Below are 22,991 nucleotides of genomic sequence, written 5' to 3'. Positions count from 1 at the left end.
AGGGAGAGTAAAAATGTGGTATATAGGCCACTTACCATGAATGAAGCTTGCAGGGCTGGAAGTTGTCCTGGGTGAGTCTATGTGTGAACAGTGAGTGAATGTGAAGGCCTAAAACATTACTGTACACTACTGTAGGTGTAAACATTGCACACTTAGGTTACACTACCTTTATTTTAAAATATTTTTCTTTCTTCAAAAACAAGTTAACCTTAACTTACTATAACATTTTTATTTTATAAACATTTAAATGTTTAAACTTTTTGACTCTTTCTATAATAATGGCCTACAGCACACATTGTATAGTTGTATAAAAATATTTTCTTTATATCCTTATTCTATACGCTTTTTTCTATTTTAAAATTTTTTCTTTTTTAAAACTTTTTAATTTTTTTAGTTAAAACTAAGACATACACATAGTAGCATCAGAATCATCAGGTTGTCACTAGGCAACAGAAATTTTTCAGCTCCATTATAATCTTATGAGACTACCATCATATATGTGGTCTGTTGTTGACCAAAACATCGTTATGTGGTATGTGACTGTATAACAATAAAGGCAGGTTGAAAGTAAGAGGGTGAAAAGGGATATATCATGTAAAACTAACCAAAGGAAAGCAGAGTGACTACAATAATATCATATAAAGTAAGCTTCAGGGGAAAGAAAATTATTAGAGACAGTGAAGAACACTATATAATAATAAAAGGGTCAATTCACCAGGAAGACATAGCAATCATAAATGTGTATGTATCAAACAACAGAGACACAAAATACGTGAAGCAAAAACTTACAGAATCCAAAGGTGAAATACATAAATCCACAACAGTTGGAGATTTCAACACCTCTCTCTCAACAATCAGTAGAACAATGAGACAGAAAATCAGCAAGGATATAGAACAACTCACCCAATATCATTAACCATTGATTCTAATTAACATTTATAGAACATTGCATCCAACAACAGCAGAATACAGATCCTTTAAACTGCCCATAGCTTGAGGCCAGGTGTTTAAGACCAGCCTGGGCAACATAGTGAGAACCTGTCTCTTAAATAAATAAATAAACAAATGGGGGCGGGGGGAAGCTCAACATCACTAATCATCAGAGAAATGCAAATCAAAACCACCATGAGACACCATCTCATGCCAGTCAGAATGGTGATTATTAAAAGGTCAAAAAACAACAGATGCTGGTGAGGTTGCAGAGAAAAAGGAACGCTTTTATACTGTTGGTGGGAGTGTTAATTACTTCAATCATTGTGGAAGACAAGTATGGTGATTCTTCAAAGACCTAGAGGCAGAAATACCATTTGACCCAGCAATCCCATTACTGGGTATGTACCCAAAGGAGTATGAATCATTCTATTATAACGATACATGCACATGTATGTTCATTTGCACTATTCACAATAGCAAAAACATGGAATCAATCCAAATGCCCATCAATGATAGACTCGATAAAGAAAATGTGATACATATACATTATGGAATACTATGCAGCAATAAAAAGGAACAAGATCATGTCCTTTGCAGGGACATGGATGGAGCTGGAAGTCATTATTCTCAGCAAACTAATGCAGGAACAGAAAACCAAACACCCCATGTTCACTTACAAGTGGGAGTTGAATGATGAGAACATGGACACATGGGGTGGGGGAACAACACACACCAGGGCCTATCAGGGGTGGGGTGGGGAAACAGAGAGCATAAGGAAGAATAGCTAATGGATACTGGGCTTAATAACTAGGTTATGGAATGATCTGTGCAGCAAACCACCATGGCACAAGTTTACCTATGTAACAAACCTGCACATCTTGCACATGTACCCCTGAACTTAAAAGTTGAAGATTTAAAAATTCATCTTATGAAGCTAGTATTTCCCTTCTACTCAAATCAGGCAAAGAAGTACAAAAGAAAGAAAACTACAGGCAATAACCCTCATAAACTTAGATGCAAAAAATCTTCAATGAAATATTCGCAAATCAAATGCAAGAAAGCAGTAAAAGATTTATACAGCTGGGGTTTATTCCAGCTATGCAACGCTAGTCAACATTAAAAAAACAGTCAATGTAATGTACATATTAACGGGCTAAAGAAAAATCACACGATTCTATCAGTACAGAAAAAGTTTTCTCAAATTTCAACACCATTCATGATAAAAACTCTGAGAAAAATTGCAGTAAAAGGAGAACTTCCTCAGCTTGATAAAAAGCAGCTACCAAAAACCTATAGCAAACATTATATTTAATAGTGAAAGACTTAATGCTTTCCCTCCAAGACTGGAAACAAAGCAAGGATGTCTGCTATTACTACTCTTATTCAACACAGTACTGAAGTTTTAGTCAGTGCTATAAGGCAAAAAAGGGGGATTACAGGCATACATATCAGAAAGGAAGAAAATAGAACTGTCCCAATTTGCAGATGACATGATGGTCTCCATAGAAAATCCTAAAGAATCTACAAAAAACTCATAGGACTAATAAGTGAGTTTAGTAAAGAAGTAGGACCCAAGATAAATACACAAAAATCAACTGCATTTCTATATACTCGCAGTGGAAACAGAAATTTTAAATACCATTTACAATCACTCAAAAAAGAGTGAAATACTTAGGTATAAATCTAACAAAACACACATAGGATTTGTATGCTGAAAGCTACAAACTGTTGATGAAACAAGTCAAAGAAGATCTAGATAAATGGTGAGAGATATTGTGTTCATGGACTGGAAGACCCAATGTAGCAAATATGTCAATTCTCCCCAAGTTGATAACAAACTTTAATGCAATTCCTATAAAAATCCCAAAAAGATTTTTATGTGGCCACCAATCCAGATCTACCAACAGTTTTTTGTTTTTGTTTTTTTTTTTTGAGATGGAGTCTCGCTCTGTCGCACAGGCTGGAGTGCAGTGGCGCAATCTTGGCTCACTGCAAGCTCCACCTCCTGGGTTCACACCATTCTCCCACCTCAGCCTCCAAAGTAGCTGGGACTACAGGCGCCCGCCTAACTTTGTTTTTGTATTTTTAGTAGAGATGGGGTTTCACCATGTTAGCCAGGATGGTCTCGATCTCCTGACCTTGTGATTCACCTGCCTCAGCCTCCTAAAGTGCTAGGATTACAGGCATGAGCCACTGTGCCCGGCTCCAACAGTATTTTTTAGACATACATATTGCTCTAAAATTTGTATGGAAAGGCAAAGGAACTAGAATAACTAAAACCATTTTGAGGAAAAAATAAAGTGGAATCAATCATGCTACCTGATTTCAAGATTTATTATATAGTTACAGCAATCAAGACTGCAGTGCAGGTTGAATATCCCTTATCTGAAATGCTTGGGACCAGAAGTGTTTCAGATTTTAGATTTTTTTTTTTAGTTTGAAATATTTATACATGCACAATGAGATAGCTTGAGGATAAGATCCAAGTTTAAACACAAAGTTCATTTATGTTTCATATACACTTTATACACATAGCCTGAAGGTAATTTTATACAATAATTTAAATAATTTTGGCATGAAACAAAGTGTGGATACACTGAACCATCAGAAAGCAAAGGTGTTAACATCTCCACCACCCATGTGGACGATCTGTGATTGTTTGGCATCACCATCATTCCTGATTCTGAATTTATACGCTACCAATAAGCAATCATTTTCTAACACTTATTCACACATAAGTACTTAACAGTAAAAAATATGACATACCAGTAATACAATGAAAAAAATAGTGTATTCAGGTTAAGTGAGCCAGCACAGTAGTGTCACCAGAATACCTGTATCAGCTGTTAAGCAACAATAACAAATAACAGTAGGCTTTCAGTTTCCAAGTATGATGCTATGCTTTAAGAGGTTACTGTACACTGTATTTTATTTTTAGGTGAGAAGAAGCATCAGAAGCAGTTGAGGGACCAAGAAGTGGGTTCTGTAGAGAGGAAGAAGCATTCCTCTGGATGGCTTTTTTAAATGTTTCTTTCAGAGTCATCTGCCTCATTAATGACGCTTTTTGTCTTAGAAGTCTCTCTTTGATTTTATAAACTGACATGATTTCTTGTTCTGTTATGAATGCATGCTGCTCTAGTCCTTTAATAAGCCCATCACACATTTTTACCATGTCATCTATAGGCACTTTTTCTGCAGTATTAACATCATCTTCATTATCATTACTATCATGATCACCTTGATTCAGAACCATTTTTGTTACTTCACCATTGGACAATGAATGAACAACTGGAACCTCGTTATTACTGTTAAAAACATCTTTGATATCCTCTTCTTCCAGCTTACTGACAGTCTCTGGATGTATATTTTTTGTATACGTAAGGAGGTCAGACATTATTTTTTTCTCACTTGACATATAGAATCCTTCCAAGTTACCATCTTGTTCATCATCATTACTGAACTTGCCAGTAAACTTCTCTGCTGCTTCACGACCAGCAGATGCTTTATTGCCACAAATCTTTAAAAATTTAATGCCATGTCTCTTCTTAAATTTCTGCAACCAGCCTGTTGAATATTCACAGTTCCCCTCAATTTTTAGTTCATTGTGATAGATCTTTGCTTGTTTCATGATCAGCACACCATTAAGTGGCATGTGTTCACTGAGACGCTGACGGATCCACTCTTTCAATACACGATCAAGATCTTCATTTTTAGCTTTATGAAGTGTTTTTCTATTTTTCAATAGTATCTGCTCATCACTTTCAGCATAAAACTTCAATAGTTTATCCTTCTGTTTCTTCAGGTCATATATGGTGGTCATTCCAACACCATACTCTTCTGTAAGATGTTTCACACTTACACCACTGTCCAGTTTCTCCAACAACTTGACTTTCTGTGCTATAGATAAACATAAATGCTTCCTCTTTTTCTTATCACTGATATTCACAGGGGTATCTTCAGATATTTTTGACATTTTCAACAATATATTTACACCACACAGCAGAGAATAAGCAAAAAAATGCAGTGAGTAATGCACATAGGTCTTGGCCCCATATGGGGCATTTTGGGAAACGTGTTGTTGGTGTGTCCAGCCTGCACACAGGCCATTTAATTACCCTTTGTGGGGATGGGTAATTCCAGGTGTGAGCAGAAAAACTGCAGCAGAAAAGAGCTGGGAGGGTCTTTTCCCCTTGGGGATGTTGCATGAACTGTGTGTTGTGCACCTGTGTTTTCACTGCAACTCACGTGAGTTCAGGTATGAAATTTTCCACTGGTGGTGTAATGTCAGTACTCAAAAAGTTTAGGATTTTGGAGCATTTCAGATTTCAGATTTTTAGATTATGGATGCTCAACCTGTATTGGTAGAGGAATAAACACATAGATCAATGGAACAGAATACAGAAACTGGAAATAGGATCACACAAATATGTGCCACTGGTTTTGACAAAGCATAAAAGCAATTCAACGGAGGAAACATAGCCTTTTGAACAAATGGTGTTGGTGTAATGTAACATGCATATGCAAACAAACAAAAGAAGAACAACAGCAACAGCAACCAAAGTTTTACACCTATTTTAAAAAATAACTCAAAATGTATCATAGACTTAAATGTAAAATAAAAAAATCTTTTAAAAAATAGACAGTAGAAGGTCTTCAGGATCTAGGGCTGGGCAAAGAGTTATTAAACCAAAAGCATCAATAAAAGGAAAAGTGGATAAACTGGACCTTATCACAATGACAAACTTTTGCTCTGCAAAGGATACAGTTAAGAGGATGAAAATACAAGCCATGCACTGTGAGAAACTATTTACAAAGCACATATTCGACAAAGGGCTAATATCTAGAATGTATAAAGATATCTAAAAACTCAACAGTACAAAAAACAATTAATCAGAAAATGGGCAAAAGACATGAACAGACATTTCATTGAAGGGAATATACACATGGTAAATAAGCACATGAAAAGATGTCTTACATCGTTAGTCAATAGGAAAATACAAATTAAAACCACAAGACACCACCACACACCTATTAGAATGGCTAAAATAAAAGCTAATGCTCGTGAGGATGCAGAGAAACTGGATCATTCATACACTGGTGGTGGGTATGTAAAATGGTACAGCCGCTCTGGAAAGCATTTTGACAGTTTCTTAAAAAACAAAACATGTAACTACCATGCAACCCAGCAACTGCACTCCTGGATATTTATTCTGGAGAAGTGAAAACTTAAGTTCGTACAAAAACCTGTACACAAATGTCTACAGTACCTTTACTCAGAATATCTGAAAACTGGAAACAACCCAGGTGCTCTTCAGTGAGTGAACGGCTAAACTGCGGTACATTCATACTATGGACTACTACTCATCAATAAAAAGAAATGAACTATTGATACATGCAACAACTTGGATAAGTCTCCAGAGAATTATGCTGAGTGAAAAAAAAATTCTAAAAGGTTGCATACTGTATGATTCCATCCATCTATACAACACAGACATTCGCCAGGAATTAACAAGCAGTGTAACTACAAACAGCAACATGAGGGATCCTTGTGGTGATGAAAATATTCTGCATCTTGACTGTATCAATGTCAGTATCCTGGTTGTGATATTGTACTACAGTTTTGCAAGGTGTTTCCATTGGGGAAAGCTGGGTAAAGGATACACATAATCTGTCCGTATTATTGCTTACAACTGCATATGAGTCTCCAATTTTCTCAAATAAAACATCTGATTAAAATAGTACATATGTGATTTCTCTTGTCCAAACCCTGATAATTTGAACCCTTCATCAGACTGGAAAATTTCTCTTCTATTCCTAGTTTGCTGAGTCTTTTGGTCAGAAGAGGTGTTTATTTTTGCCAACAGATTTATCTGTATGTATTGAACATAATCATAGCTTTTATTTTAAAAAAGTTATTATTATTTCTTCCAATGAAGGCTTTTCTCTTCTAACGTAAATTACGTTGTTTGATTTCAGAATGCAAAACCAACCTTGCATTCCTGGGATAAACCCTACTTCACCATGATGTATTAATCCTTTTATAAATTGCTGGATTTGATTTGCTAATATTTGCTTAGGATCTTTATGTCTATGTTTATGAAATGTTTTTCAGACACCTAGACAGTCATTCCCTCAGCTTCTGGAGTTGGTTGCTGATGATTCACAACTGAGTCCTTCTCTGGGGGCCCCCCTCCATCAAGGGAAGCAGTCTTGCCAAAAACAACAAACAAACAAACAAAAAATCACAGCGCCTCTACAAGTGTAGCCTGTATCCATGACTGGTCAATGCAAGGATATGAGTTTCTGGCCCCCTTGCTTTAATGTGGAACTACTCTGAAGGGTCATCCTAGGCTCCAAGCATCCCTTGGGATTGGTAAAGGCCTCTGCTGAAACCGTTTTGCAGGCCAACTTCTCGCTCTGCCTACAAATTCCTCTTTCCTTCACTTTCTTACAGGTGCTGATCTTTAAGTTCTCCCTATCCCCACCAATAACCTTGTAGGCAAGCTAATCTCCCTCTTGCGACCCCCCAGGGGCTCAACCCAGGACATACCATGTTACCGTTTTATTTTTCTTTTCATAGCACTTAACACCTTAGACGTGAAATAACTTTATTTACTTAATACTTAAATACTTATTGTCTGCTGTAAGAATGTAAGCTTACCAGGACAGAGCTTTCTCATACGCTATGCACCGCTGTATCAAGCGCCTAGGGCAGGTCCTGCAGAACATAGCAGGCACTAAATACTGGTTGTTGAATGAACCGAGGAGGCCGGCCTGCGCTGGGTCCTGGAATCACACATTCCCCCCTCCAGCTTTTAACACGCACCTGGGAGCCGCGGCTTGGGGCGTGCCCCTGAGTCCCCGCCCCTCATACCACGCCCCCAGGCCCAGGGAGAGGGCGGGGTCCCGCGGACGCAGCGGTGGGCACGATGCGGCAACCCGCGGTTCGGCTGTTGCGCCTGGGTCGGGTACCGTACGCCGAGCTGCTGGGGCTGCAGGACCGCTGGCTGCGGCGGCTACAGGCCGAGCCAGGCACTGAAGCCTCGTCGGGGACTGAGGCGGGCGCGCTCCTGCTCTGCGAGCCCGCGGGGCCCGTGTACACGGCCGGGCTGCGCGGCGGCCTGACGCCCGAGGAAACTGCGCGGCTACGGGCCTTGGGCGCCGAGGTGCGCGTCACAGGCCGCGGTGGCCTGGCCACCTTCCACGGCCCGGGCCAGCTGCTTTGCCACCCGGTACTCGACCTGCGGCGTCTCGGTCTGCGCTTGCGCATGCACGTAGCGGCGCTGGAGGCGTGCGCCGTGCGCCTGTGCGAGCTCCAGGGCCTGCAGGACGCCCGCGCGCGGTCCCCGCCCTACACCGGCGTCTGGCTGGACGATCGCAAGATCTGCGCGATCGGTGAGCGCCGCGGCGCAGGGCGGGACCTGAGAGCCGGGGTCGGAGCTTGAGGCCTGGGGGCGGGGTCTGACGGGGCTGGACCAATGGAGGTGAGGGTAGAACTCGGGCCGGGAGGAGGCGTATCTAGCGCGGGCCTTGAATCGCAGCTACCCGCTGCGTTTGAGTTTTTAAGACCTTTCCCGGATACCATATATTCAGAAGCAGAAGGCACGTTACATCATCTAGTCGAACACGCATTTCTGTGAATGGAGAGACAGGAGAAGTGGATTGCCAGGTTACTTCCAGCCAATCACAATGTCATGGCAATAAGGGTGCTAATTTTCAAACTTTTTTTTTTTTTAAGACGGAGTCTCGCTGTGTCTCCCAGGCTGGAGTGCAGTGACGCAACCTCGGCTCACTGCAAGCTCCGCCTCCCGGGTTCACGCCATTCTCCTGCATCAGTCTCCCGAGTAACTGGGACTACAGGCGCCCACCACCAGCCCGGCTAATTTTTTGTATTTTTAGTAGAGATGGGGTTTCACTGTGTTGGCCAGGATGGTCTCGATCTCATGACCTCGTGATCCGCGCGCCTCGGCCTCCCAAAGTGCTGGGATTACAGGCGTTAGCTACTGCGCCGGTCCCCAAACTTTTTTTTTTTTTAAGTATTGGAATCTGTTAAAAGACATTTCCTGGAATCCTCATGATGAGTGCAGCTGGCTTGAAGCCACGCACCCCTTCCTTTCATTTGTTTCCTTTTCCTATCTGTGCACAATTCCTTGTTTCTCCAGAAACAAAATTTGAAAACTAGTGATCTAGTCCAGTTCTCTCATCCCCCTGAGAGGGACCCCGAAGCCTGGAGAGTGGAGGGTATCTACTCTAAGACCCTTTGACTTGCCTTGCAGGAGTCCGCTGTGGAAGGCACATCACGTCCCACGGCCTGGCTCTCAACTGCTCTACGGACCTCACGTGGTTTGAGCACATTGTGCCCTGTGGACTGGTTGGGACAGGCGTCACTTCCTTGAGTAAGGAGCTCCAGAGACACGTCACCGTGGATGAAGTAATGCCACCTTTCCTTGTGGCCTTTAAGGAGATCTACAAGTGCACACTGATCTCAGAGGACAGCCCCAACTGAAGAGTACTCATATTATAACAGCGAGGATGCTCGTGCCTTGGGAAGCACGAAGCCTGACTTGAGTCACCTACTGAAACACAGATTTTAGACCTGGCGTATCATTCACTGATCATGAAACTAAGGACATACCATGAGCTCTGAGCCACTGTTTTCATATGTATCCTGTTTTATTTATATCTAAATGTGACAACACTGAAAAGCAACACATGCTGTATAAAACAGCACTACTATTGACAGCAGTGTCTCAGCTTAGAGAAATTCAGATGTCATAGATTGTCATTTCTCTATTGTTACTTCCTCAATACTGTGTCTAACTGAGCAATTCTGGGCTCTAGTTCCCTCAATTTTGTGGAAATCAAATCTCTGAATGGCACAGGTGAAGGTGATATGATGTGGTGTTTTATTCTCAAGAGACCTGGGTTCTTTCTGCAATAAAGGGAAAAGGGAAGAACCTTCAAAGAATAAAATGGAATCTTACCTTCCTGGGTTTGATTCCCCAAGTTTGATAATTTAGCAGTTTTTAGTTGGGTTACCCTGAGCTAGGCCAAAGACTGGAGAAAGAACAAGAATAATTTCTCACACTGTACAAATGCCAAAGGTAGAAGTGAGTTTTTTTATATGAGACCTGTAAGTTTGTAAGGCTGCATATTATCTGTTGCTGTGTAACAAATCATCAAAACTTAGTGACTTAACAGTAAACATTAATTATCGTTTGTGGGTCAGGAATTTGGGGGAAGCTTAGCTGGGTGTTTGTAGGTTGGTGTCTCCCACGAACTTGCAGTTATGATGTCAGCTGCAGTTATTCAAAGACTTGGCTGGGCTCTAGGATTGGCACCCCATATGGTGCACTTGCTTGCCTGGTTGGTTGTGGTTGTTGACAAGAGGCCTCAGTTCCTCACCATGTGGACCTCTCTATAGGGCTGCTTGATAGTTCTCATGACAGGGCAACTGGCTTCCCCTAGAGCAAGTCATGCCAAAGAGAGACAATCTGGAAGCCACAATGTTTTTCATGACCCAGCCTCGGAAATCATACAGGCATTTCTGTAGTCTTCTAACAGATGAGCCCTGTTCAGTGTGGAAGGGACTTCACTAGGGCAACAAGAGGTGAGGATTATTAGGGGCCATCTTGAAGAATGCCTACCAAGCCTATTAAGAGTGGAAACAGCCTTGAATGAGAAGTCAGGGGACGCTGGTTCCAGTTCTGGCTCTGTGGAAAAGTCGTTCACTCTCTGGTCTTCAGTTTCTCCTTAAACCAGTGCTGTTCAACAGAAATACAATGCAAGCCACATTGTAATTTGACATTTTATAGGATCCATGTTAAAAAGGTAAAAGAAATGAGTGATGTTAATTTTTTTTTTTTTTTTTAAGAAATGAGGCCTCACTATGTTGCCCAAGCTGGTCTCAAACTCCTGGGCTCAAGGGATCCTTCTGCCTCAGCCTCACAAAGTGCTGGGATTACAGGTATGAGCCACTATGCCTGGCCTATGATGTTAATTTTAGTATTTTAATTAACCCAATATGCAAAAATATCAATATAAAGCAATATAAATGTTTTCTTGAGATATTTCACGTTCCTTTTCTCATACTGAGTCTTCAAAATATAGTGTGTATTTTACACTTATAGCACACCTCATTTTGGACTAGCCACATTTTAAAAGTGCTCATTGGGCACATGATGATGGTGCCTTAGACCGACCATTCTCACATGTAAAGTCCCTTTGAGTTCCCAAGGTTCTGTGGTCTCACTGGCTTCTAGGAAGAAAGGTAAATCCTCCTACATCTGAGGTCTGATTTTTTTTAATGCAAATAATTTATATCAATTATTCAAGCTGAAAAGGACTTTAGAGGTTTATTCCTACCCCCTCGTTGTAAAGAGATGAAAACAAGAATTAGGAAAAACCTCAAAGTCAAAGTAAATTAATGCCAAAGCCGGCACTGAGTCTTAGGTATAAGCCCCTTTCTCATGCTCTTTTCCTGCTGTGCACACTGATTTAGAGCTTGGAACAAGAAGGTTTAAGTGTCATGGACATTCCATCAATATTAGTTGATTGATGGTTTATCACCTGTAATTTGGTCCATATTCTTCCTGGGCCTTAGTTTCCCATCCACAGGGCCACTGCTGCTGTTGTAGGGGTGTGGGAGTGAGGAGTTAATTACTTTGAGTTATTATTGCCGAAAAGGAAAATAATTATTCCAGGAAAAGTGGAGTTAGGTTCTCATAGATGGAAGGCCATGCACAGTGTTTCTACCTATCTGATACTCAGCCTCCCTCTCTAGCAGCCCTAACAAATGACCATACAACTTGTTCTTGAATGCTTCCAGAGACTGGAAAAGAAATAGACATGTGCTCAGCACTTACGTATAGTGCCACATACAGTCATACTGTGTTAGCCTCTTAAGTACACGCTCTCATTTGACAGCCTGTTCCATTCTTCTGGACCATAGAGAATCTGTACACAGTTGTAGTGGCTGATTTGCTTGACCTTCCTGAACCTCAGTTTCATTACATGAAACAAGGATGGTGGTAAGAATTAGATGACATAATTATAGGTAAAGCATTGAGGGTAATGTTGGCCCAGAGTAAAACTTCAGTAAATCTTAACATTATTATTATCACCGTCTGTCCTCCATGAGCCTTCTCCAGGGAAATTATCCCCAGATCCTTTGAGTTCCCCTCAAGGCAATAGGCTCCGCAGGAGTAGAGCTGCTTCTGCCTTGTTTCCTTCTGCATCTCCAGCACGTAGCACTGGGCTTGACATACAGAAGGCTATTTGAACATATCGATTAAGGGGAATTGAACTGTTTAAACTCTTCTCCCAGCCTGCCCATCTGTCTGTGCACCAGCCCCAGCTCATGTGTGTCCCATTAGGTGCAGCACTCACGGCTGAGCACAGCAGTCTTGGTGTGGACAGACCAGCACAGAGTACAGGAAACTGTTGCTTCCTGTGCTGGACTTGGGGAACACAAACTGGCCCTCATGGTGCTGGCCTGCAGACGTGTTCTTTTTGGCTTACAGGATTTTATATATGTGTGTATGTATCTGGTTAAGTTTAGTAATTGCCAACATTTAAAAAATGGGAAATTGTCATGTAAAAATTTGGTTTTCTGGCTTCTCATGAAAATTGGAGAGATCTGGAAACACTGGGCCATCGGCCTGACAATTGGAAGCAGGTATGTTTTTTGTTGTTGTTGTTTTGTGTGTGTGTGTGTGATGGAGTCTCACTCTCTTGCCCTGGGTTCAAGCGATTCTCCTGCCTCAGCCTCTCAAGTAGCTGGGATTACAGGCATCTGCCACCATGCCCAGCTAATTTTTGTATTTTTAGTAGAGATGGGGTTTCACCATGTTGGCCAGGCTGGTCTTGAACTCCTGGCCTCAAGTGATCCACCTGCCTCAGCCTCCCAAAGTGCTGGGATCACAGGCGTGAGCCACCATGCCCAGCCAGAAGCAGGTATGTTTTTAAAATTGCAATTTCCAGTTGGCTGCAGCACCTCTCCTCCCTTCCCCACTTGTTGACATTAGCTTTCTGGCCCCTGTAGGCATTTGAGTTGGTGACCCCTAATCTAGACATTTCCTTGTTCTGAGACACAGCAGAGTCTCGGTGGACCCATCATAGTATTGGTTTTACACCACAGTCATGGGGAGCCCTTTAAGAAAGGGCCATGACTTACTCATTCCTGTGTCCCTGGCCCCTGGCTCAGGGCCTGGCACAGTATAGACAGCAGAAAATGTATGATAGTTTTTAATCTTCACCAAATATTTCTGGCTCTCTGCTTTCTAAACACATGGCAGGATTGTGCTTTGTGGCCCCCACGTGGGTGAGTAGGGGCAAGGTCAAATTCTTCTGGTTAATTTATGAATGGAGGTGGCATGTCACTTCTGAGCTGGAGCATTGACTAGCTGGTGCCAGGCCTTTCAGAGTTTCCCTCTGGAACAGTGACCAACAACGTTGAAGATGGTGGCTGCTTCCTGAGGGACTGCAATGATCAGAGCCCCCTGCTGATGATGGACATGCATTGGAGTTCAGTCACATATATGTCACAGCACAACCTAGCCTGCTATAACTAACGTAATTGTTTATATTAATCAGAACTCTTAAATTTGTAAGTGTAGAAAGCCAATTCTAACATGAGCCAAAAAAATAACAAGGGTGGGGGTTATTGGAAAAGGTACTAGAGTCTCATAGAATCCAAGAGTAAGGCAGCAGCTGAAGAAGAGAACGGGAGTGTGAAGCCCTTTAGGAACTCAGGTAGTGTTTTCCCTCCCACTCTCTGTCATGTTTTGTGGCATGTGTTTGCTTCATTTTGTCTTGCTTCAGTTCAGCTTTCTCTATTTCCCAGGCCACATGGTGGAACATGGCTGCTGCTGCTTCCGCCACTGCGGCTGCTATCCATGAATGTTGGGGTAGAATCAAAGTTTCTTGCTTGAGCAGCTGGGTGGGTGGATGCTAAAGATACTGCTGGGTTGGAGAACACCAGATAAGGACCAAGTTTGGAGAGAAAGGTGATGAATTCAGTTTTTGATAAATCAAGTTTGAGATACTCATGGGAGAGGCAAGCAGAGAGAGCCAAGAGGCAGTTGGGTCTGGAGAATGAGTGGGATGAGTGAAGGTTTAGGTGTAGAAGCTCTAAGAGAGGAGAGCAGAGGACTGTTAAGTGTGAGACACAGGCTGTGTGAGGCACGGGCTGGCAAGGAGGAGTAGGCCAAGTAGACTGAGAAGTAGAGAATAAGTGGTGCAGGGGCACAGAATGGGACAACGTGACTGTCTCATCCTCTGGCAGTCTCTTTCTCCGGCAACCCAACAAGATAGGCAAGGTTATTTTATGGATGAGAAAACCAAGGCTCCGAGAGGTCAAGTGCCTTGTGAGAGAGGTCATGCTGTTGATAAGGGCAAGGTGAGTCTGGGCTGCCAGTGCGGGCTTTGAAGGGTGAGTGAGGCAGGCCTGCAGGAGGAGCCCCCAGTAACAGGTGGTGAGTGGGTAGGCAAAGCGGGAGGATATAGAACAGGAGGCCAGAGTTAGGCTGAGGTCTAGCTGTGGCATCAGGTCAGGCTACTGCTGTGGGTTCCTGGCTCTCCTTCCTGCTTGGACAGATCCCACCTCTGGTTTCCCACTGGGGCCCTTCCTTAAGGAAGGAAGCTGAGCATATGAAGGAGGATATTTAACACCCTGACTTTCCTCCTTTGAAAAAGCCTCTTCTTGTTTGTTCAGAGTCTTTTCCTCAAAATAAACAGATTGTCCAGAGTCTGGTGAATGAGTGCTGAGGGTGAGGACGTGACCAACTGCAGTTACTAGTCCAGTGTCTCGTTCCCCCCTGAGGCTGGCAGGAAACTGAACAGAGCCAGCTCTGGCAGCATGACCAGGTATCAGGCACCTCGCTTTGTGTAAAAATCGCTCTTTGACAGTGTCTCCTTATGTTGTCCAGGCTGGTCTCGAACTCCTGGGCTCAAGAGATCCTCCTGTCTCGGCCTCCCGAAGTGCTAAGTAGGATTACAGGTGTGAGCCACCACACCTGGCTGTAAAAATGTACTCATTCTCCAGCCTCTTTTGTATAAATCGTAGTAAGGGATGGGACTAATGATGTTATCTGTGAAAATAGCCACCATTTACCCATAAGACAAAACTTGGGGCCCATCTACCCTGACCACATCATGATGTTCATCTGCAGCTGTTGCAAGGTGTTCAGATTGTATAAATACAAATGGCATAAAAACTTTAAAAGAAGTGCAATTCTCAAAAATTGGACTAAAGCATTCTGTAAAGCAACGGATAATAATGAGCTTACAGTGGATAATTCATTTGAATTTGAAAAATACAGAAATGAGCCTGTCAAATACCAGCAAGAACTATGAAATAGAACTACTGATGCAATGAAGACAGTTGGAAAGATCAAACAAATGCCAACCTAAATTTATAATGAACAAATTGAAGAAAAATAAAGGACTATAGAAAGCTCAGGACATCAAAGAAGTCAGGCAAAACTCATCTCATCTTGACCCCTCTTTCAGGCAAAGGAAAGCAGCTGGAAGAAAAGATGTTACAACCGTTACAACAGGATGCAGACATGAAAGAGGCTTCCTAAAAATCTCATTGTCTATAACCATTTATAGATTTACATTCGAAAATCTCCTTTGGAGACTTAGAAACTCTAAATTATTGACTTATTTTTTGTATAAGATCACTCAAATGAAAGGTGATTAAAAATCATCTACATTGCTGTCTACAAAACATCAGATAATATGGATGTTAGATTGCATCTCATTGTTAAGTCTTTACCGATAGATATGTTTGTAAATACAGAAATGAAATGTGGACATAAAATGGTTATGCTATTTGGTTAATGGTACTAGGCAACATTTCTGTAATTAATGACATTCAAAAATTTATGGCCAGTGATATATATAAAGTAAAATTTTCTTTGCAGTAAAATATGCCCTTTATTGTTATAGAAGGGAGGATATAAGGAATCAACAGTTTGTATGAGAATAGCTCAAATGGTATCTTTTATTTTGATTTTAATATTTCTTATTTTGGTTTATTAGCATCTTAGAACAAAATGGCCTTATATAATGAAGCCTATTATGCTGGACTGTTTTGACCTGTTTTAATTGTTCTGACAGATAGTTGGGGATGAAAGCCGAATAGCATTTGCCTGAAATGACTGACACTATATAATTTCTGCTTTGGCAATACTCAGTTCTAACTTGTGATTCCTGGTAGAACAGACTTTTTTTTTTTTTTGAGCCTAGCAATGATCTAGAAGCAGATGTTATCTCAGTGCCTTTTAAAATTTGTTGTGTGGTTTTCTTTTAAAAAGCCATACAATAATTTTGGAAAACAATGTATGGGTAGAACATATGTCTGTAATTTGCACGCAAAACCACTTTTAATGGGTACAAAGTTAAATTAGGAGGAATACGTTCAGATGTCCTATTGCACAGTAGGGTGACAATAGTTAATGCATTGAATGTTCTTGCTACAAATGATAAATGTTTGAGTTGATGGGTGTGCTAATTACACTGATTTGATTGATACACATTGTATGTGAAACAGTACATATGCCATAAATATTTACAATTATGTTTCAGTTTAACTTTTTTTTTTTTTTTTTTTTTTTTTTTTGAGACGGAGTCTCGCTCTGTCGCCCAGGCTGGAGTGCAGTGGCCGGATCTCAGCTCACTGCAAGCTCCGCCTCCCGGGTTCACTCCATTCTCCTGCCTCAGCCTCCCGAGTAGCTGGGACTACAGGCGTCCGCCACATCGCCCGGCTAGTTTTTTGTATTTTTTAGTAGAGACGGGGTTTCACCGTGTTAGCCAGGATGGTCTCGATCTCCTGACCTCGTGATCCACCCGTCTCGGCCTCCCAAAGTGCTGGGATTACAGGCTTGAGCCACCGCGCCAGGCCTCAGTTTAACTTTTTAAAAAACATTTCTAATGTAAAAAGTATCTCTCAAACTGTAGGTTAACTTCTTGATTTATATTTAAATATGAATCTTAAGCAAAATAGTGAAAATAACCATCTTGATTTAGTGTTTTTGTCCCATATGTGAATTGTATATACTTAGAGGACAATAAAATCAACTGAGCTGTAAGCTTAGAATAGGACTGAGGGGTAATTTTGCACAGCAGCTTTACAAATGGTACATTGTTACATTGATGCTTCAAAACTCTCTCTCTCTCTCTCTCTCTCTCTCTCTCAGTAAATGGCTAAAGGGATTAGTACTTTACCTTTGGAGGTCCTCAAAGCATTATTTGGAGTTCATAATACTTCAGCTAGAACCAAGTAGAATCTGTGTTTTTCTGAAGACTATCGGTAGCATAAATGTGATTATAAACAAAGTACACTTAAGATGTATATATGCAATGACTGCTATTTATACAAAATTTAAGTCTGCAAATGGAAACAACATGCTTATGGGTTATTAAAATTGTCTAAAGTCTTAGGTTCTTTATAGTACACGTGCTGATTTACAAATAAATGATTTATTAACTGATTTTTAAAAATTATCTCTCTGAAAACTCCCATGGAAACCAGATTTTTGTAATCGAAATCTGATTTTTTTTTTTACCAAATTGTCACTTACTGTACATATTATCAAACCACTTTATAATATCTGTAAAGTTAAAAAATACTTGTACTCCCACCTAACACAATCCTTTTCACTTATGTGTGTTTTCAGTATTTGATCATGAGCAGACATATTTTTATATACTTCTAATATGTGAACAAAATTTTGTATACTTTTTTCATCATCTTTGATTTTGTTTTTAATTAAGTCTTATGATCATACATAATTTTTAAATTTGTATATATCTCCTCTACTTTAATCCTTTTAAGTTGGCAAAAGCACCATTCCCAATCACAAATACACGGGAGTTCTACAGTTTTATGCTTTTGAATGGCTGTTTAAAGACAATCCTAAATTACAACTTAGTCTGACTTAGATTGTAAAGAATTCAAGAGTGAAGTTTAACTTGCTACTATTTTTAAAGCATTTGACCTTATAGATCATCTATAAAATGTGAGAAGTGTTAATCTTTATTTGATATTACACATAAACCACACTAAAATGCCTTTCAATAAGTAAAAGGAACCATTTTAGATACAGGGAATTCAAATTAGATTGGCATAGTTAAGGCCAAAAATTTAAAGTATACATTGCTACCTTATCGTCAACCCTTGCCTTTAAGAAGTGACGAACACAAAACACAGGTGAAACCTTGCTTGGTTCTGAGACAGGGAAGGAATTTCCCCAGTATTTAAATATATTCACATATCCAGTTATATTAATCTAAATATAAAACGAATCTCCAATAAGTTTTGTTTTGTTTTTTTGAGATGGAGTCTTGCTCTGTTGCCCAGGCTGGAGTGTAGTGGTGTGATCTCGGCTCACTGCAACCTCTGCCTCCTGGGTTCAAGCCATTCCTCTGCCTCAGCCTCCTGAGTAGAGTAGCTGGGACTACAAGCGTGCGCCACCATGCCCGGCTAATTTTTGTATTTTTAGTAGAGATGGGGTTTCACCATGTTGGCCAGGCTGGTCTTGAACTCCTGACCTCAAGTGATCTGCCCACCTCAGCCTCCCAAAGTGCTGCGATTACAGGTGTGAGCCACCACACCTGGCCCAATCTCCAATAAGTTTTAAGATAGCATTAACCATCTCTGGAAAGTTGAACGTTACTAACAAAGTCTAATCATATCTTTAGAAGGGGTAAACAGTGATAGCATTTACTGAATCACAATTACTATTAAAATTCAAAAAACTAAACATATTCATTTAACTACAACCCAGGGTTTAGTTTTAAATCAGGACTGCCCAACAAAATATTCTGTCAATCATTCATGATCTGAATTCTGATGTATGAGAGCTATCAAATTATGGTACACATAAAAAAGTCAGACATTTCTGTTTTGTAATAAATAAGGCAGTGGCCAATTATTACTCATTGGTAGCTTTTTTGAGATAAGCTATCAAGTCTGCCCTTTCTGCCTTCTTCTTAATGTGGGCAAAGATCATTTTTGTTCCAGGGATGTACTTCTAGGAATTCTCCAAATGCTCCATCAGGGTATCCTCTCCCCAGGTGATGCCTTTGTTCTTATTGGCATCTGTGTAAGAGAATCCAGTGGCCTGGGCAGGTGGAGATTAGGCCCAGTTTTGTCCTTGCCTTTGTTTTCCATGGTGTAGCACTGGGCACACTTCTCAATACAAATCCTCTTGCCTTTCTCAATATTACCCATATTTAATTCTCTCTTTTGTCGCTGGCGCTAGGAACGTTCCCACTCGGAAGCTGGATGTACCGCTCTGTATGATCTTTTTTTCTTTCTTTTTTTTTTCTTTTTTTTTTTTTGAGATGGAGTCTCTGTCTTCTGTCGCCAGGCTGGAGTTCAGTGGCCCGATCTCGACTCACTGCAAGCTCCGCCTCCCGGGTTCACTGAGCCAATCTCCTGCCTCAGCCTCCCGAGTAGCTGGGACTACAGGCGCCCGCCAGCATGTCCGGCTAATTTTTTGTATTTTTAGTAGAGACGTGGTTTCACAATGTTAGCCAGGATGGTCTTGATCTCCTGACCTCGTGATCCGCCTGCCTCGGCCTCCCGAAGTGCTGGGATTATAGGCGTGAGTCACCGCGCCCGGCCCTCTCTGTGTACTCTTTTAAACCAAATATCATACTACAAACATTTTCCCACATTGCTAGTCTTCATAACTGTATTTTTGAATGCCTTAATTTTATTTTTTAACTTCGATCAATTTTTAATAGAGATAATCATACATATGGAATAAAATTTAAAAGGTGCAGAATAGTGGCATTGAAATGTAAGTCTTACTCCTCCCCTTCTCCCCTGTAAACCCAGATCCCTTCCCTAGAGGCCTACATAATGAAAAGTGTCTTATTTATGTACTTCAGAGTTATTTTATACATATATAAGCACACATGACTATACTCATTCTTTTTTATATAGTAGCATACCCTATGCACAGTCTTGCACTTGGGTGATTGTTTCAGACCAGTTTATAAAAGGCATCCTCATTCTTTTTAGTGACTATGTAGTATTCCATTGAATGATTTACCATGACTTATTTAGTCTCTATTGAGGACGTTTAGGTTATTACTAATCTTAGGCTTTTACAAACAAAGCTGTAATGAGAATTTGTGTGTATGTGTATCTGTGTGTGTTTCACACATGGTGAGGACAGAAGCTGCATTTCTAGAAATGGTTTTCTGAGTCAAAGGATATGTGTATTTTAAATTTAGTGGACATTGTCATAATTGCCTTCCATAAAAGTTATACCAATCTATACTCCTGTCAGCAATGTAATGATGTAATGCCTGAATTTTAAATTTCCAGCACCGTAGAATGCTTTTTCTTTCTTTTTAAGGCAAGTTTTGGAGCAGGAGTGAAAGTTAAAAAGCTTTAGAGCAGGAACGAAAGGAAGGAAAGTACACTTGGAAGAGGGCCAAGTGGACGACTTGAAAGACAAGTGTCTTTTTTTTTATTTTTAAAGCCTTTTTTTTGTTGTTGAAACAGGGTCTCACTCTGTTACCCAAGCTGGAGTGCAGCAGTATGATAATGGCTCACTGCAGCCTTGACCTTCTGGGTTAAAGTGATCTTTCCACCTCAGCCTCCTGAGTAGCTAGGACTCGCTAGGCATGTGCCACCACGCCTAGCTCATTTTTTTTTTTTTCCCCCAAATTAGAGATGAGATCTGGCTATTTTGCCCAGGCTGGTCTTGAACTCCTGGCCTAAAGCAATCCTCTTTCCTCCACCTCCGAAAGCGCTGGGATTACAGGTTTTGTGTTTGGCCTTAAAGCCTTTTATTATAAAATATTTTAAACATACAGTAATGAACCATCATGCAGCTAAAGCCATCCTCAACTCATAACGGCCAGATGTGTTTGTCTAAACTGGTACCCTTTTCCTGTCTCCCCCTGGATTATTGTGAAGCAAATAACAAATATCATACTATTTCATTCATAATTATTTCAGTATGTATTCCCAAAAGATAAATACTCTTGGCTAGGCATGGTGGCTCATGCCTGTAATCCTAGCACTTTGGGAGGCCAAGGTGGGTGGATCGCTTCAGCTCAGGAGTTTGACACCAACCTGGCCAACATGGTGAAACCTCGTCTGTACAAAAAAATACAAAAATTAGCCAGGCATAGTGGTGCACACCTGTAGCTCCAGCTAATTGGGAGGCTGAGGTGGGAGGATCACTTGAACCCATGAGGTCGAGGCTACAGTGAGCCGAGATTGCACCGCTGCACTCCAGCCTGGGCAACAGAGTCAGACCCTGTCTCAGAAACAGAAAAACCTGACTCTTTTTAAACTCTTTAACCACAACATTATCACCATATGTAGAAAATACTTCTTCCATATCAACAAATATTCAGTTAACGTTCACATTTCTCCAGTTGCTTTTTTCTTTACTTTTAGTTGTTTTATTCAAATCAGGATCCAAACAAGATCTAGACACTGTATTTGGTTCATGTGTCTCACAAATGTCTCTTAAGTCTTTTTTTATCTGTAAGTTCCCCCTCCATCTTTTTGTCTTTGCCCCTCTTGTTATTTGAGGAAACAGATGTTTGTCCTATCAAGTTTTCCACAGTCTGGATTTTGTTCATTGTGTCCTCCTGATATCATTTCACATGTCTCTCTATCTCTTCTATTTCCTGAACATTGAAAGGTAGCTCCTGAGGCCTGGTCTCTTTCAGGTATGATTTTTTTTTTTTTTTTTTTTTTTTTGCGTGTCTGCTGCTAGATGGTAGTGTGTTCTTACAGCAAGAGGGATGTAATCTCAGGCTTTTTTTCTCTCTTTTTTGTAATGATCATTTCTTAGATGCATTATCTTATTAGATGCTGTTATTCCTCCTTCACTTACCAGATGGAATCTTTTTTTTTAGAGATAGGGTCTCACTTTGTCACCCAGGCTGGAGTGCAGTGACGCAATCACGGCTCACTGTATCACGGCAGCCTTGACTTCCTGGGCTCAGGTGATTCTCCCACTTCAGCCTCCCGAGTGGCTGGGACTATAGGCATGCGCCACTATGCCCAGCTAATTTTTGTATTTTTTATAGAGACAGGGTCTTGCCACGTCAAGGCTGGTCTTAAACTCCTGGGCTCAAACGATCCACCCACTTCGGCCTCCCAAAGTGCTGGGATTACAGGCGTGAGCCACCTCACCTGGCCGGAATAGTTCTACAGAACCAACAGGATGCGCTCAAAAGAACTCATCATGACCGGCAGCAGCAGTGTTGTTATTAGCATTTTATTCAGTTTTTAGTTCTGTTCATATTCAGTAAGTTTGTACTGAATAAAAATTGCTTATATAAAAGATTTGCTTTTATAGTTATATACATTGGAGTTTATATTGAGTTTAAATTTTAACATATTTAGATTAAGTCAACAATGAGTAACCCAATGATTTTTTTTTTTCTTTTCAAAGGGGGGTCTTTGTACGTTATTCTAGTTCAAGAGACACTGGTATCAGGCCATAGTGTTACATTTAAAAACTTTCTCTAAACTGTGAGCTTTTCTACTGTGAGCCAGAGATTGTTTCTTTTTTATTTATTTATTTATTTATTTTTTTTTTTTGAGACGGAGTCTCGCTCTGTCGCCCAGGCTGGAGTGCAGTGGCCGGATCTCAGCTCACTGCAAGCTCCACCTCCCGGGTTCACGCCTTTCTCCTGCCTCAGCCTCCCAAGTAGTTGGGACTACAGGCGCCCGCCACCGCGCCCGGCTAGTTTTTTTTTTTTTGTATTTTTTAATAGAGACGGGGTTTCACCGTGTTAGCCAGGATAGTCTCGATCTCCTGACCTCGTGATCCGCCCGTCTCGGCCTCCCAAAGTGCTGGGATTACAGGCTTGAGCCACCGCGCCCGGCCTGTTTCTTTTTTATTTTTGTTTTTGTCTTACTATCCCAGTACCTGACATACAGAAGGAAGCAGAGATTTAATGGCTTGCCTTATTGTGAGGAATTCCCTGCAGCCTCCACGTTGGTCCTCTTTGTTGATAAACATCAACATCCAGTCTGTTAAAAATTGTGCTTTTCAATAGCAATTTCA

At 41.0% G+C, this 22,991-nt stretch overlaps 2 protein-coding genes and 2 pseudogenes across 4 annotated transcripts; 2 read left to right on the top strand and 2 right to left on the bottom strand.

Moving 5' to 3' along the window:
• Positions 1-3,246: 3,246 nt before the first annotated feature.
• On the bottom strand, positions 3,247-8,193 carry LOC107127393 (uncharacterized). Of its 2 annotated transcripts, none has more exons than XM_015435485.3 (2): positions 7,595-8,193; positions 3,247-5,286 (listed from the first exon to the last, which is right to left on the bottom strand). In XM_015435485.3, exon 2 carries the CDS (start codon positions 4,904-4,906, stop codon positions 3,845-3,847), a length of 1,062 nt encoding a protein of 353 aa, XP_015290971.1. In that variant the 5' UTR covers positions 4,907-5,286; positions 7,595-8,193; the 3' UTR covers positions 3,247-3,844. The 2 variants fall into 2 exon arrangements, with proteins under 2 accessions (XP_015290971.1, XP_015290972.1); XM_015435486.3 differs by having other exon boundaries at positions 7,760-8,193.
• LIPT2 (lipoyl(octanoyl) transferase 2) lies at positions 7,844-11,003 on the top strand. 2 transcript variants are annotated; one of them, XM_005579077.4, is made up of 2 exons: positions 7,844-8,328; positions 9,210-11,003. In XM_005579077.4, exons 1-2 carry the CDS (start codon positions 7,863-7,865, stop codon positions 9,437-9,439), a joined length of 696 nt encoding a protein of 231 aa, XP_005579134.1. In that variant the 5' UTR covers positions 7,844-7,862; the 3' UTR covers positions 9,440-11,003. The 2 variants fall into 2 exon arrangements, with proteins under 2 accessions (XP_005579134.1, XP_045227257.1); XM_045371322.2 differs by having other exon boundaries at positions 7,844-8,366.
• Positions 11,004-14,991: 3,988 nt separating this feature from the next.
• LOC102132697 (probable ribosome biogenesis protein RLP24 pseudogene) lies at positions 14,992-16,438 on the top strand (annotated as a pseudogene).
• Positions 16,439-18,762: 2,324 nt separating this feature from the next.
• LOC141408489 (cytochrome c, somatic pseudogene) lies at positions 18,763-19,291 on the bottom strand (annotated as a pseudogene).
• Positions 19,292-22,991: the final 3,700 nt, after the last annotated feature.

The sequence above is a fragment of the Macaca fascicularis genome, chromosome 14 (assembly GCF_037993035.2).
Source record: "Macaca fascicularis isolate 582-1 chromosome 14, T2T-MFA8v1.1".
Taxonomy (NCBI): domain Eukaryota; kingdom Metazoa; phylum Chordata; class Mammalia; order Primates; family Cercopithecidae; genus Macaca; species Macaca fascicularis.
Note: the sequence above shows the minus strand (reverse complement) of the source record. Positions and strands in the feature narration are given on the sequence as shown.

Excerpts from the sequence above, each read along its gene's own strand:
- LOC107127393 (XM_015435485.3), bottom strand. The coding sequence starts at position 4,906 with ATGTCAAAAATATCTGAAGATACCCCTGTGAATATCAGTGATAAGAAA.
- LIPT2 (XM_005579077.4), top strand. The coding sequence starts at position 7,863 with ATGCGGCAACCCGCGGTTCGGCTGTTGCGCCTGGGTCGGGTACCGTAC. Across the intron at positions 8,329-9,209 it reads TCGCAAGATCTGCGCGATCG|GAGTCCGCTGTGGAAGGCAC; the intron begins GTGAGCGCCGCG and ends CTTGCCTTGCAG.